Source organism: Catharus ustulatus, chromosome 9 (genome assembly GCF_009819885.2).
Source record: "Catharus ustulatus isolate bCatUst1 chromosome 9, bCatUst1.pri.v2, whole genome shotgun sequence".
NCBI classification, from domain to species: Eukaryota; Metazoa; Chordata; class Aves; order Passeriformes; family Turdidae; genus Catharus; species Catharus ustulatus.
Genome location: NC_046229.1, coordinates 2,350,300 through 2,365,099, shown reverse-complemented (window position 1 = coordinate 2,365,099; position 14,800 = coordinate 2,350,300). Strand labels below are relative to the sequence as shown.

General features: G+C 40.0%; 1 protein-coding gene across 1 annotated transcript in view; it reads right to left on the bottom strand.

Moving 5' to 3' along the window:
- Positions 1-14,800, bottom strand: part of LOC117000217 (tyrosine-protein kinase JAK1-like) — a 54,401-nt gene that overhangs the window by 17,968 nt on the left and 21,633 nt on the right. Inside the window, exons 2-8 of the mRNA XM_033067678.1 lie at positions 12,871-12,947; positions 11,917-12,115; positions 9,912-10,035; positions 5,851-6,001; positions 4,202-4,365; positions 2,423-2,756; positions 1,144-1,317 (exon numbers count right to left, since the gene is read on the bottom strand). Coding sequence (XP_032923569.1) covers positions 1,144-1,317; positions 2,423-2,756; positions 4,202-4,365; positions 5,851-6,001; positions 9,912-10,035; positions 11,917-12,115; positions 12,871-12,876 — 1,152 coding nt within the window. The 5' untranslated portion in view covers positions 12,877-12,947. The remainder of the gene's footprint in view (positions 1-1,143; positions 1,318-2,422; positions 2,757-4,201; positions 4,366-5,850; positions 6,002-9,911; positions 10,036-11,916; positions 12,116-12,870; positions 12,948-14,800) is intronic.

Genomic DNA, 14,800 nt, shown 5'->3' with positions numbered 1-14,800 from the left:
ATCTGCCCTTGCTCTGAATTACCAGCTCCCATCATTAAAAATCCTAAAAAGGAAAGCAGGCAGCACAACAAATTATTCCTGTAGGGAAAACCCAGCCTGCACCTGTAAAAACCAAGAAATCTGTGCCATGGGAATCAGTGAAATAAAAAATAAAATGTGTAAATCCAGGAACAGAGGTTTGATGGACAAGCAAAATGCCATTTACTGACCAATTAATTGAGTGGTAAGAAAGTTATGAACCAATTAAACACAAGGTCTTGAACAGTGTATAAAAATGGGCTGGAACATTAAAAATTGCTTTTTCTGCAGGAAGAAACTGAGTCCTGTCTGCTGTTACTGCAAAGGGCAGCACATTTTGTGTTCTTTGTTGTTTCCACTCCAAATGTCCCTCCAGGCTGTTGTCACCTTCTGCCCATGGAGGGAAATAAGAATATTAATATCAATATAATAATTTGAATATTAATATCAATATAATAATTTGAATATTAATATCAATACAATAATTTTAATATCAATATCAATATAATAATTTGAATGTTAACATCAATATAATAACTTGAACTTTAACATCAATATAATTATTTGAATATTAAAATTAATATAATTTGAATATTAACATCAATATAATGATTTGAATATTAACATCAATATAATAATTTGAATAGTAATATCAATATAATAACTTGAATATTAATATCAATATAATAATTTGAATATTAACATCAATATAATAATTTGAATATTAATATCAATATAATAATTTAAATACATATAATCTAATAAATATGATTTAATAATTCGACAGTTGTTTCAATAATATTTAAGTCAATTATTAATAATTTTTTTCTGTATTTAATTATTATAATATTTAATGTTTCCTTATTTAATTATTATAATATTTAATGTGGTTATAATTATTATTTATAAAAATAAATAATTATTATTGGAAAATATATAATATTAATAATTAATAATATATAAAATAAATAATAATTATGGAAATATGCTTTAAAATAAATAATAATTCTCATTAAAATAAGAATATGAAATAATTAATAATAATTCCATGCAGGGAATTGAATCCACACCCCAGGGAGGGTGAAGTGACAAATTCTGAATTTTGTTTTTCTGGGCAGTTCTCACCATCCTTTTGTTGTCCTGTTTGTTGATGCTGACTGTGGAGTCCTTGATGACAATGTGGGTGATTTCAGGGAAGTAGGAGAAGCTGTTCCACATCTCCCTGAGTTTGTGCTTTTCCTCCTCCTTCTTGCCTTTGCCATCAGATTTTTTCTTCTTCTCCTTCTCTGTCTGTACAGGCTGCAAATGGATTTGGGATAAATTTGTTTAGCACAGTGGTTTTAGTCTAAATCAAAAATTCATTCCAGAATAGGAATGTAAAACAATTAATTGTTAATTGGAATTTTCGAATATAATTTTAAAGCTTAAAAATCATATAAATTTCAGTATAATTATAATTTTATAATTATATTTATAATTATATAAAATATAGAATATAATGTATTGCACAACATACATTTGCTCTATACCAAAAATCATTCAAGAATATAAATCAGAATTCATTCATTCTATAAATTCTATACTTCCTTCTAGTAATATAAATTAATTATTTATTAGTTAGAATTATATAACAGAGTTAAAATATAAAGTAAAAAAATAATATAAATTATGGAGTAATAATAGAAAATATAGAACACAATGTATTCTAATGCATTTTCTCTATACCAAAACTTCATTCTAGAATAGTAAAATAAATTCATTATTTCTTAGTTAGAATTATATAACAGAATTATAAATGATAAAAAATATAAATTATAGAATAATAATAGAAAATAGAGAATATAATGTATTCTAATACATTTACTCATTTCATTCTAGAATAATTATATAAATTAACTATTAATTAGAATTATAATATGAATTATACAATTAATATAACTTATAGAATAATAATAGAAAATATAGAATATAATGTATTCTAATACATTTACTCTATACAAAAACTTCACTCCAGAGTAGTAATATAAATTAGTTATTTCTTAGTTAGAATTACCAAATAGAATTATAATATAAATTATTAAAATAACATAAATTATAGAACAAGAATAGAAAATATAGAATATAATATACTGTATAATGTACATTCACTCTGTACCAAAAATCATTCTGTGATTTCCCAGTGTGTGTTAAGGGTTACCCCACGCTGCTGCCCAGCGCTGAATAAACATTCACTTCCAAACTTTAAATTGTTACAGAGCCTTTTGTCCTCACAGCTGAGTATCAGTGTTAGACCAATACTCATATTTTTGTAAATCACCCCCTCCAACAAAAGCTGCTCTGCAGTGTGTGAAGAGCACAGAAAATCCCCAAAAACCCCAAAGCAAATTCTGGAATTGTTACTCACGCTGGGCTTGAGCCTCCACTGGATGCCGTTGTTCCCCGTCACCATCACCTCGTACTTCTCCTGCTCTCCACAATTCAATTTACTGATCTCATTCTCAGCAGAGATCAGCAGGAAGGAAGTCTCAAAGATCTCTGCCCCATAATATTTGGTCAGGATCTCCATGGTGGATAAATATTTCACCTTCAGGTCGCGCGGGGAGACGCTGTTGTTGCAGATGGTTTTGTTGTTGAACTCCTTGAGGAAATGCTTGAAAACGTTATTGATCCGGATCCTGGTCAGGAAATTCCTCTGCCTGATGGTTCTGTTCAGGGTCTCAGGGATGTAATGCTTGTAACTGGAGGGGAGAATGAGGGATTCAACTGGGAGAACTGGGAGAACTGGGAGAATGGAGAGAACTGAGAGAATTGGGAGAACTGGGAGAATGGAGAGAACTGGGAGAATTGGGAGAATTCCTCAGCCTGATGATTCAGGGTCTCAGGGATGTAGTGCTTGTAACTGGTGGGGAGAATGAGGGATTCAGCTGGGAGAACTGGGAGAATTCCTCTGCCTGATGGTTCAGGGTCTTAAGAATGTAATGCTTGTAACTGGGGGGGAGAACAAGGGATTAAACTGGGAGAATTGGGAGAACTGGAAGAACTGGGAGAATTGGGAGAACTGGGAGAATGGAGAGAACTGGGGGAGAATTGGGAGAACTGGGAGAATGGAGAGAACTGGGAGAACTGGGAGAATTCCTCTGCCTGATGGTTCAGGGTCTCAGGGATATAATGCTTGTAACTTGGGGGGGAGAACAAGGGATTCAAGTGAGAGAACTGGGAGAACTGGGAGAATTGGGACAACTGGGAGAACTGGGAGAATTGGGAGAATGGAGAGAACTGGGAGAACTGGGAGAATTGGGAGAATGGAGAGAACTGGGAGAATTGGGAGAATTCCTCAGCCTGATGATTCAGGATCTCAGGGATGTAATGCTTGTAACTGGGAGGGAGAACAAGGGATTCAGCTGGGAGAACTGGGAGAAAGAACTGGGAGAACTGGGAGAATTGGGATAACTGGGAGAATTCCTCTGCCTGATGGTTCAGGGTCTTGGACGTAACGCTTGTAACTGGCGGGGAGAACAAGGGCCTCAATTGGAAGAACTGGGAGAATTGGGAGAATTCCTCTGCCTGATGGTCTTGTTCAAGGTCTCAGGGATGTAATGCTTGTAACTGGGAGGGAGAACAAGGGATTCAGCTGGGAGAACTGGGAGAAAGAACTGGGAGAACTGGGAGAATTGGGATAATTGGGAGAATTCCTCTGCCTGATGGTTCAGGGTCTCAGGGATGTAATGCTTGTAACTGGGAGGGAGAACAAGGGATTCAACTGGGAGAACTGGGAGAACTGGGAGAATTCCTCTGCCTGATGATCTTGTTCAAGGTCTCAGGGATGTAATGCTTGTAACTTGGGGGGTAGAACAAGGGGTTCAACTGGGAGAACTGGGAAAACTGGGACAACTGGGAGAATTGGGAGAATTGGGAGAATTCCTCTGCCTGATGGTTCTGTTCAGGGTCTCAGGGATGTAATGCTTCTAACTGGGAGGGAGAACAAGGGATTCAGTTGGGAGAACTGGGAGAACAGGGAGAAAGAACTGGGAGAACTGGGAGAATTCCTCTGCCTGATGGTCTTGTTCAGGGTCTCGGATGTAACGCTTGTAACTGGGAGGGAGAAAAGGGGTTCAACTGGGAGAACTGGGAGAAAGAACTGGGAGAACTGGGAGAAGTGGGCCAAGGGCTGCTGGCAGCTGACCTGATGTCCTTGGGCAGCTCTGGCAGTTTCATGTTCCTCCTGATGGCATCGTGGGAGATGGCCAGCACAGCCATGCCCAGGCACTCGTTCTCGATCTCGTGCACCTCCTGCTCGTTCTTGGGGTCCCGGATGGGTGCCAGCCCCTTCACCAGGTCATATTGGCCCTTAACACAACAAAAAATCCAATTTATCCAGCTGGTCATTCCCAGAGTTTATCCCTGAACCAGGAATTCATCCCAGGATTCTTGGGCAAGGAGAAGCTCCTCCCCTTCTTTTATACCTCAGCCCATCAAAAATTCACTTCTTAAAAAATTAACTACAGAAATCACCACCCTGCCCCCTTTTAACACCTTCAATATTTATTTTCTGATCCAACTGTGTGTCTCTGCTTTATCTCTGCCCCTCCCATGCAAAGCCTCCATGAATTTCATGGGTTTATCTCTAAGCCAAGTCTGGCTCTGGCACAGCCTGGAAGAATCTGTGCCAGCGTGGACACAACTTTTAACATCACTTTGCTCTGCTCAGTGGCAAGGACAGAACATTTTGTGACACTTTTGGCTACAAGATGTTGATATTTAGTGCCCATTCCCTGCCCTGTCATGGCCAGGTTCTTCAGCATCACAAATTCTATAATTCCTCCTGGGATTTGTGAAAGAAGATTTTCTTGACACAAAATCCACTTTTGCTCTGCCCAGTGTCAGGACAGTACATTTTGAATCACATTTTGCGTCACAATTACACATTTTGTGCCATTTCCTTTATACCTCAGCCCACCAAAAATTCACTTCTTAAAAAATTAACTACAGAAATCACCATCCCTGCCCCCTTTTAACCCCTTTAATATTTATTTTCTGGTCCACAAAACCAGTTGTGTGTCTCTGCTTTATCTCTCTCCTTCCCATGCAAAGCCTCCATGAATTTCATGGATTTATCTCTAAGCCAAGTCTGGCTCTGGCACAGCCTGGGAAGTGTTTGGTTATCAAAGAGCAAAGACATTTCTGTCCTTGTTGCTTTAATGTTTCTCTGGAATTCCCTTTCCTTGGGGTTTCCCAACTAAACAAGGATTTGCTGGAGCAGCTCCACCTTGTGTCTTTTTCTGAAGGGCAAACTCCTGTTTCCAAAATCCTGCAGGAATTCCACTCAGAATCAACAGTAAATGAGATTTCCTCAATGCATTCAATCTGCCCTTTCATCAATCTGAATTTTCCCTTTTTTTTTTTTTTGGTGAAACCTGACAGTTTGAAAAATCCTTTGGAAGGCACAAGAAAAGAGCAAAACTGCAGTGAGATTATCAATCTTTATCACCATGGGGTTATCAGTAAATGTTTATCAATTTTTTAGCACCACCCAGTAACAAAACCTCATTAAAAGGACCCAGCCCTGCCAGATCTCCCTCTGCTGCTGCTCCTCTCCAGCCCCAAAATGTCCCAGCTCTGTGACTGACAGCATTTACAAACACAAATAATCCACTTTAGAAGAAAATATCTATAAAAATAAAACACTTTTTGGACTGGCAGAGTTTCTTTCATGCAGCAAATTCCTCCCCACCATTCAGAACACACAGTGTGTATTTTAGGAGCTTAAAAAGCGGTTTTTAAAGCAGAATCCCCGAGTTTTAATGGGAATGCAGGATCAGAGACAACTCCAACCTGTGCAAAGATGTACTCCAGGGAATATGCATCGAGGATGGGGGTCCCCTCTGGGGCCAGTTTCTTGTCATAGGCCTTGGCTTTCCTTGGGGAGTGTCTCCACACCGAGGGCTCGCTCTCGCTGGTCCCGTGCCAGTTGGTGAAATAATATCTGGTCAAAAAAAAAAAAAAAAAGAGTCAAACTTTAAAACTTTCTGGGAAAAGCCTTAATTTCCACAATTTAAATTGGACTTTGAAAAGGAAAGTAGTTAAAGGTAAAAGTCAAACTTCTGCCTAAAGATTGAGTGGTCTGACAGTGCAAGCACACTCCTGGGGGAAATGACCAAATTTTTAATTTTTTTGTTAAAAAGATGAAGCACCTCTCCTGTGAGGAAAGACTGAGAGCTGGGAGTGCTCACCTGGAAAGGAGAAGGATCCAGGGAGAGCTCAGAGCCCCTGGCAGGGCCTGAAGGGATCCAGGAGAGCTGCACAGGGACTGGGGACAAGGATGGAGGGACAGGACACAGGGAATGGATTCCCAGAGGGCAGGGATGGGTGGGATTTGTGGATTTTGGGATACTGAGATAGTGGGATTTTAAGATTTTGGGATATTGGGACTTTAAGATTTTGGGATATTGGGACATTGGGATATTGAGATATTGGGATTTCAAGATTTTGGGATTTTGGGATATTGGGACATTGGGATTTTGGGATATTGGGATTTTGGGAAGGAATTCCTGGCTGGGTTGGAATTCCCAGAGCGGCTGTGGCTGCTCCTGGATCCCTGGCAGTGCCCAAGGCCAGGTTGGATGGGGCTTGGAGCAGCCTGGACAGTGAAAGGTGTCCCTGGGGTGGGATGGGATGGGATTTAAGGTCCCTCCCAGTCCAAACCAGTCCGGGATTGACATTTCTAAAGCCCCAAATCTGCAGGGGTCAAGGCTGGAGTGTCTCAGCCTCAGCACAGAGTCAGGCTCTTCAGCAAAATAAAATTAATATTTTTAGGTCAGCTCTTCTTAGGCAGGAACTCCAACCCAAAACTGTGCCAAAAACTCCTGACAAGAACCAGGAGATACTCAAGAGCTCCTTGGGCTGAAGCCTGAAGAGCAGAGCAAAGCAAATCCTTCTGAAATCCAAAGGAAATGACTTTGCTTCCCACTTCTCCTGCAGAAGAGGAGTCAGAATTAATAACTCCAACTCTTTTGTTACTTCCTGGAAATAATTATGGGCAAGGTACTGTGCATTGTTTGTGATTGAGAGGAGAATTTGCTCCTTTTCCTAATTAACTGCTCTGATTAAGACAACACTGAGGAGTCACAAAAACAACTGGAGCCCCATTGTTTGAGGGATGAGTAAATAAAGGAGAATCTTTTCCTTGGAAAGCTCCATGGATTTGTGTGAGTGATTTTTGGTATTTCTCTTGCACAACACAGGAACAGGGGCACAGATTTCCTCATTCCCAGTTCCTGGGAAGGGAATTGTGCCCCTGAGCTCCAGGAGCAGCACCCAGCCCTCCCTCAGAGCTCTTGCAGGAGCTGGGGAGGGGAATTTGGCATTTCTTGGGAAGGTGGATTTAGATTTCAGGAAATTCTGTTATCCCAGAGTGGGCTGGGAGGGATCTGGAAGGATCATCTGCCCAAAATCCCTCCAGAAGAGAACTGGATCCCTTTTCCTCACCAAAAAAAACCCAAACCCAGCTATGGAAGAGTTAAATTCTCTGTGAGCCAATGACTCCAGGATATTACAAAATCCTGGGGTTTCTCGTGATGGAGACTTTTTATTTTTTTTTTTTAAAGAACTTGAGTCAAGTGTGAAAGCACAGGGTGCTCATAAAGTTTCTCTGAAAAATCCTTTTAAAACATCACCAGAAGTGCAGCAGCATCTGGCACTGATTTAGGGCAGAGGAGGAAAAGCTCACACAGAAAACAAAAACTCTCAGCAGTGGGAGGAAAGTCAAACCCCAAAAACATTTCAAGGCAGTCACACCATTCACTTTAGAGACATCAAAAAGGACATGACTAAACCTACCAGTGCAATCACAAATTCAAATTATTTCACTTCTGAATTACCATGGACAGTTAATCCATTGCTCTGTTAAAAAAGCCCAGATCATTTTCCTTTTTCCTGTGGAATACTGCCTCAGGCAGAGCCCAGAACAAACCAAATTCATGTAGGGAGCAGTTTCACAACCCAAAAACCACAATAAAAATAAATGAAATAAAGCAAAACACCACCAGGACATGGGAAAATGGGAATCTTTGGATTTTAGTGCAAAACTCTTTCTGAAATGCAGTTGAAATTATTTAAAATCCTTTTTTTTTTGGCCCAAAACTTGTCAGTTTTCATTCATGGAGTGTAAGGGACAAAAGAGATTTCCCTGTCAAACTTCAAATCCCAACTCCAAAGCTGAAAAGATTAATAAAATAATAAATAAAATTTAAAAAAAAATTAAAAACAAATAATAAACCACCAGAACTGTTAATTATGGAAAGCACGGGGTTTTCCACAGCATCATTCTACAAGGTGGTACAACAGAAAAAAAAATACAGAAAATAAAGCTCAGCATAAATTAATTTCAGGAAATAACAAAAGGATTGGAGTCATTAATTTAACAAAAGAATTGGAGTCATTAATTATCTTAAATCACTTTCCTGGGTTATGAACAGCCAAAAATGATTTTTAAGAGGGAGCTGTTCAGGTAATTTTTAGGAAGGTGCCTCCCATCCACCCACAGCAAAAACTGGGGTTTAGGAATTAAAAGTTCTTCATTAATTCATTAAATTTCAAAGTTAATTATTAAAAAATTAAATTTAGAGGATCCTAATTAATTTTAAGTTCTTAAGAATGAAAAGGATTCAATCCCCACAATTACACTTTCAATATCACCTTGTTTTACTGAGAAAAACAGAGAATTTCAGGCTCAGGAAAATCACATTACAGCAGAAATTTTTATTATTCAGGTTATTGTTCCTGTGGCTGATCTCAGGGCACCCAGTGCTCTGTAAAATCCTTTTAGAACCCTCAATTCTGTTATTTTATTTTGTGGTGTTTATCTGCCCAACCTCATCCCAGCTGGGTAAATCTGAGATCAGCCAGGGATAAGACATTAATCACCCTAATTAAAGAAAAAAAAAAAAAAAAAAAAGAAAATACTCCAGCATCTTCCTCCTCCTCCAAAAATAGGAATTTCACTGCTTGAAAAGCAAAATCAGTCATTTTTCCTTGCAACAGTTCATCCAAAAATAACAATTCCAGTCTGGAATCCAAGGGGAAGCACCTCCAGCTCAAAATTCCCATTTGATTTCCCTGCACCCAAAATGCCCCAGAGTGTGGCAATATTATTTACAAGGTTATTTTCTTACAGCTGTTCCTGGAAGAATCAAGAAATCTGGGATTTCCTAAAGTTTTTGGATTAATTATTCCTGCAAGCCAAGTTTATTTCAGATGTTTTTCTCCTGTATTGAGCACTTAAAACTCATATTGTACAAGAAAAGGGATAATAATGATGATGATAATAATAATAGTAATATAATAATAGTGATAATAATGATATAATAATAACAATATAATAATAACAATATAATAATAATAATAATAATAATAATAATAATAATAATAATAATAATAATAATAATAATAATAATAATAATAATAATAATAATAATAATGTCCTGGCTCCTGGTTTGATTTTTCCATGTTTTCCCACAGAGCTCTTGCAGTGCTGGAGAATTCCAAAAAAAAGAACTTTCTGTTTTTCTTTTGGAGAGTAAAATTCTCTCTGATTTCAGTAGGAACTGCAACATTTCAGATATAAATTCATCCCTGACACAAAACCCAAAGGTTTGGAGCCAATTTTCCAATTAATTTTCACTTTGTTCACTCCCAGCTTTGTGGAAACAACTTCTCATGGTTTTTCAATTTTTTTTCAAGGTTAAATCCCAAAGATGCAAAGAACTCAGGAGATATTTGAGCCTCCTGCTGCTCACCTCTCCTCTAAGCTGTGCCAAGCAAGCTGCTGCTTTTGGTGTTGTTTTCCTGCTCCCTCAGGGAAAAATAAATCTCATTTTCCAGGTGTTTTCTCTTACCTCATGCGATAATGGAGCCTGAAGGATGATTTTTCATCCACCTTGAAGACCTGGTTTGGTGCATACCAGAGCTTTTTGTTCTCATCATACAGAGCAAAGAGGTTGTGGCACAGAGGGGACACAGCTGGCACAAAAACACACAAAAGGATGAATCACCAGGCTCCAGTGCACACCCACACCCCCAAACACAAATGAATAAAGCAAATATTGGATCATGAAAAGAAACTGATACTGGGATTAGCCTGCAGCAAATATTAGGGAGGAAAGGTTGAGGTGGAGCTGTCACCTTGGTTCAACCCATGGGCTTTGGGGTGGATTAAACAGGTATTTCTGGTGTTAAAGAAATTCTCAAATCCTTATTTGGTCCAAGGTCTGAGCTACAAGGAAATTACTTTGAACCTTCATTTCGTCCAGGTGACAGAAATGGGAGTTTTACCAAACTCACAACTTTGTTCTCAGCTTTATTTCAGCGATAATTTCAACGCCCAGGAGGTGAAATGAGGTTTTAGCAAACGAGCAGGAAGCTTTGCTCACTCCACAGTGGGGCTAGGAACAGATTTTGGTATCAATGGGCTGATCTGCTTGAGCTTTGCATTGACTCCATCCCAGAGCTGTGCTGGTTTTACAGATTTCTGGAACTCCCTGATCCAGTTTTGGGAGCATCTGTGGGATCACAGCCCCAAAAGAGCAGCATTAACAGGCGCCTGTTAAACACCCCTTAAATCTCTTCAAAAACAACATCAGCACTCATTTGATGAGGCTTGTCCTGCAGATTTATATCATTTCACCCATTCCCATGGAAGAAGAGCAATCAGAAAAACGAGCTGAAGGGGATTACAAGAATCCAGGTGATGTGGGCAAAGAAAACATTTGAGAGTTGCAGGAGAATTCCTGCCCAGTTCCCCTGGATAACATTTGGTGTTCAGAACTGCAGACATAAAATCCCAGTGGGCTGTGAGATCAGAGATGAAATCCATGTTTTCCCTGGGGAATTACAGTAATTTCACCATTATAAGCTGCACCATTTTGACTAAAATTTTGGTCCGAACCTGAAGTGCGGCTTAAAATCAGGTGCGGTTTATATATGGACAGAGAATGAAAAGTTGTTGTTTTAGTTTGGAGGACAGGTGTCTGCTGAGAAAGGCAGGAGCTTCTCTTTGAAATGGAGAATGTAAACCCCCTCCCTCCAAATTATTATAATTTTGAAATCAAGGGGCTCTCAGGCAAAGATATGGGAATTAGGAATAACAGTTCTGTACTAGGGAAATTAAAATAGAAATACAGCACTACAAAGAACAAACCCCAAACCCTGACACAGTCAGAGTACAGCCTGACACCCGTCAGGCAGGGTGTTGGCAGCAGTCCCATCCCATGGTGGCTGCATCCTCCTGCAGTGACAGATGTGGCTCAGCTGGAGCAGTGCTCCTGTACAAGGTGCAGTTTCCCTCCGGAGCTCCAGTGGGGATGTGGAGAAATCCGGTTTGCCTCTGGAGTCCAGTGGAGAAAGGGGCTCCCTTAGTGTCCCAAACCCTCTGTTTTTATCTTGGTAAGAAATGTTGGGCTCTTCCCCCTGGCTGGAGCAACTCCCAATGGGATGCAGTAATTTTATCAGTGCCACAGTGGGACTCAATGGCCATGAGCAGAAAATGACTGGCTGGAGGAAGGATGGGTTGTGAAAAGATAAAGAACACTGCCCCAGCTGGTTTCAATGGATGCCCATTAGCAGAATATCTCCCACAGAGATCAGGATCACTGCCCCACCCTCAACAGATGGTGATAGAACAGACACCTTTGATCACACTCTGGATTGTAATGTGCAGCTTATAATCGTGAAATTTTCTGCTGAGCCCCAGCAGCACAGCACAGCCCCTGCCACGTGAGGGATGCACACGAGGTGAAATCAGCTTTGTGTGGATTTACTGCCATGGGATGGCTCATCCTGTGACTGACACTCAGGGGATGCCTCACTTTGGGTGCTGAGAACTGGAATGATGGAAATACTCACAACACCTCTGGGCAGCCTCGATGCACAGCTCCTCCGAGGTGAACTCGCCGCTGGTGTAACAGATGGGGGCTTTGTCCTGCAGGTAGAAGAGGATTTCCAGCCCCTGGTGCTGAGCTTCCAGGTTGAGCTCATTCTTCCTTGTGCTCCTCATTTTTGCACAGAAAGCCATGGCTTTGCAATCTTCTTTCACGTTGAGATACTGGGAGGGGAGGGAGAAGAGGGGGAGTTGGAATTGTCAGGACACAAATCCATCAGTGAGCACAATCCTCAAATCTCAGGTGGGGATTCACCCCAAACCAACGAGATGAAAAGGGGAAAAAAGAAATGTCAGGGATTATTCTGATTCTGGGAACTCTGCTCCAAACCAGTCCCTTCTCCTGTCCCTTCCTTTCCACAGTTTTTCTGAAGGGTTTCTCTTCTCAAAGCACAAAGAACTTTCACATCCTTCAGCTCCCAATTGGCTGGAAAACAACACTTGAGCCTGAGTGATTTAATTAAGCTCATTTGATGTTTCCTTTTTTTTTTAAAAGTTGGCTTCTATTTTTACAGCCCCTTAACGGCAAAATGTTTCTCATTGTTTTCTCCCCTCTCACCCTTTGTGTTTGAAACTGCTGATGCTTTATGAGTCATGATGTATTTTGTAAGATTTATTGGCATTTCTTTTTTATTCCTGCTTCTCTGTCTCTCCAGGAGGAAAGGGGAGCACTGAGTAGATTTAATGCAAGAGCTTTTAGATGGCCAAGGATGCACAACAGGGCAGCTCTGACTCAAAAGAAAATTGCATTTTATACCCAGTGTTTAAATAGAAAGAGCAGAAAGTTATTTGAGTTATTTTGGGTTCTTTGTTCTGTGTTTTTTCTAAGCTTTAGCTCAAAAAACAACAAAAGCCCAGTTTATAAAATTAATCCTCCCGCTAAAAAACAAATTAAAAATGAACCCCCAAAGCCAACACACCTGCATTTATGTGCCTGTGGGATCCTCTACACAACTGAAATGGGTCTTCACTCTCCCCAGGAGAAGCTTCACTCTGACTGCAAAAAAAGGAAAAATGAACATTTTTAGGAATGGCTCAGTACAGTTGGAGGCACAAATTAAATGTCCAGGCTGATAAAATTCCACCTGCAATCCCAGGGAATTTATTGTAACTGAGATCTGGGTTTGGTCTCAGCCAAAGGCATCCCAGGAACCAACCAGGAGTTTGGGCACATCCACTGATCCCTCCTGGTACAAACAAAACAAAATAAAATAGGAAAAAAACAAAGAAAAACAAAAAACCAGACCAGGGAAATCCAGCCCTGGTTATTCCCTGACTTTCCCCCCATTTTCAGATTGGAATTGTTCTCATCACAAGCCCCAGTTGTGACACCACAGGAACATTTTCCTCTCTGCTTCACCTCCTCCATCCCTTCATCCCTGACATTTTTCATTAGATATTAATCCCAATTCTTCCCTGTTCTGTGTTGTTCCTTCCCCTCCCAGATTATCCAAACTGCACCTGACAGTGCTGCTGCCCTGGGAGATTCCTCCTCTTCCAGCCTCTCTGCCAAAATGTGTTTAAAACTCAATGTTTATTTATTAGTTTTGCTTCACCAGGGTGAGGTCTCAATCTGACCTAGCAGACTTCAGCAAATATTGCTTTAAAAGTCTGGGAAAAGTCAGAGCCACACACCTTCCCTGGTGCCTTGGGAGAGCCCAGCAAACGTGAAAAAAAAAATTATATAGAAGAGCCTGGCCCACATTCCCAATTAAATTCCATTTTCCTGCCACTTGAATGCTAAATTTGAGTCCCCAGACACATTCCCTTGGCAATAATATGGGGAAGAAGAAATTGAGAGTGTGATTTTTGGGACATGCAAACAAGCCAGGAATTATTTCTGCACAGCACCAGAAAATCAAAATGCAAAAGGTGAAACACATTAACTTGAATCTCATTAAAACCACCCCCTTTTAAATCACATCTAACACAAGCTCAGTATATTTTAATGTCTGTGTGGGCCTAATGTTAAAAAGATTGTGCAGATGTTTTAAAATGTGAGTGGGGAATATAAAACCAGTGCCTTTTACAGACTCATAAATCAAATTCTTGTGTTCCAACAGAGCTTTGGTTAAAAGCTCCTGCTCTGGGTTTTAGTCACAACAATTCCCAGAATCCTAAAAACCTTTAAGTGCTGCTTCATGTACAAAACCTTCTGGTTTTCTGGCTTTCCAATCTCTGTTATGTCTGGGAAAGCCATTAGGAAATTCTCATTGTCAGGGATTCACGTTTTAAAAATGCTTCAGCATCTCCCAAAAAGTCTCCTCTGAGCCACACAAATTCCTGCTGTGTCTGAGCATCCTCCCCAGCCCTGACAGCCAAATGTCTCAGCTGGGAAATGTGCAGGGGGTTTTTATCCTTTGCCACCATCTCAGAGCCTCACAAATTGATATTTGTGGATTTTCTGTCTCTTCTTCAAGGATAACAGGGATGTGCTCACAGACAGGACAACATTTGCTTTTTTTTCAGAGATATTTTAATTTCTTTTAATTTCTGTTTCTCCCATTGGAAACAGCACTTTGTGATGCATCCTCCAAAATATTTTTGGGCATGCAGGATGGCTTTTCTTGAAATTCCACTTTTCTGGTTATTTAAACAGGTTCTTTTCCAGGTTATTTAAAATCCTGACCCAGGAACACACCCATGGTTGCTCAAGGAAAACCAGGTGAGGTTTGTTGTTTTTTCCCTCCTACACAGAGCCCTCAAAAACTTCTGGTATCAGAAAGAATTATGGAAAAGGGGGATGAAAGTCTAAAGGTGGGTTGTTCAAAAATCAGTTTGGCTTTAAACTATTAGGGTATTTGGGAGAGAATAATATTTGGTAATATTTGGCTTTGATTTGCTACATTT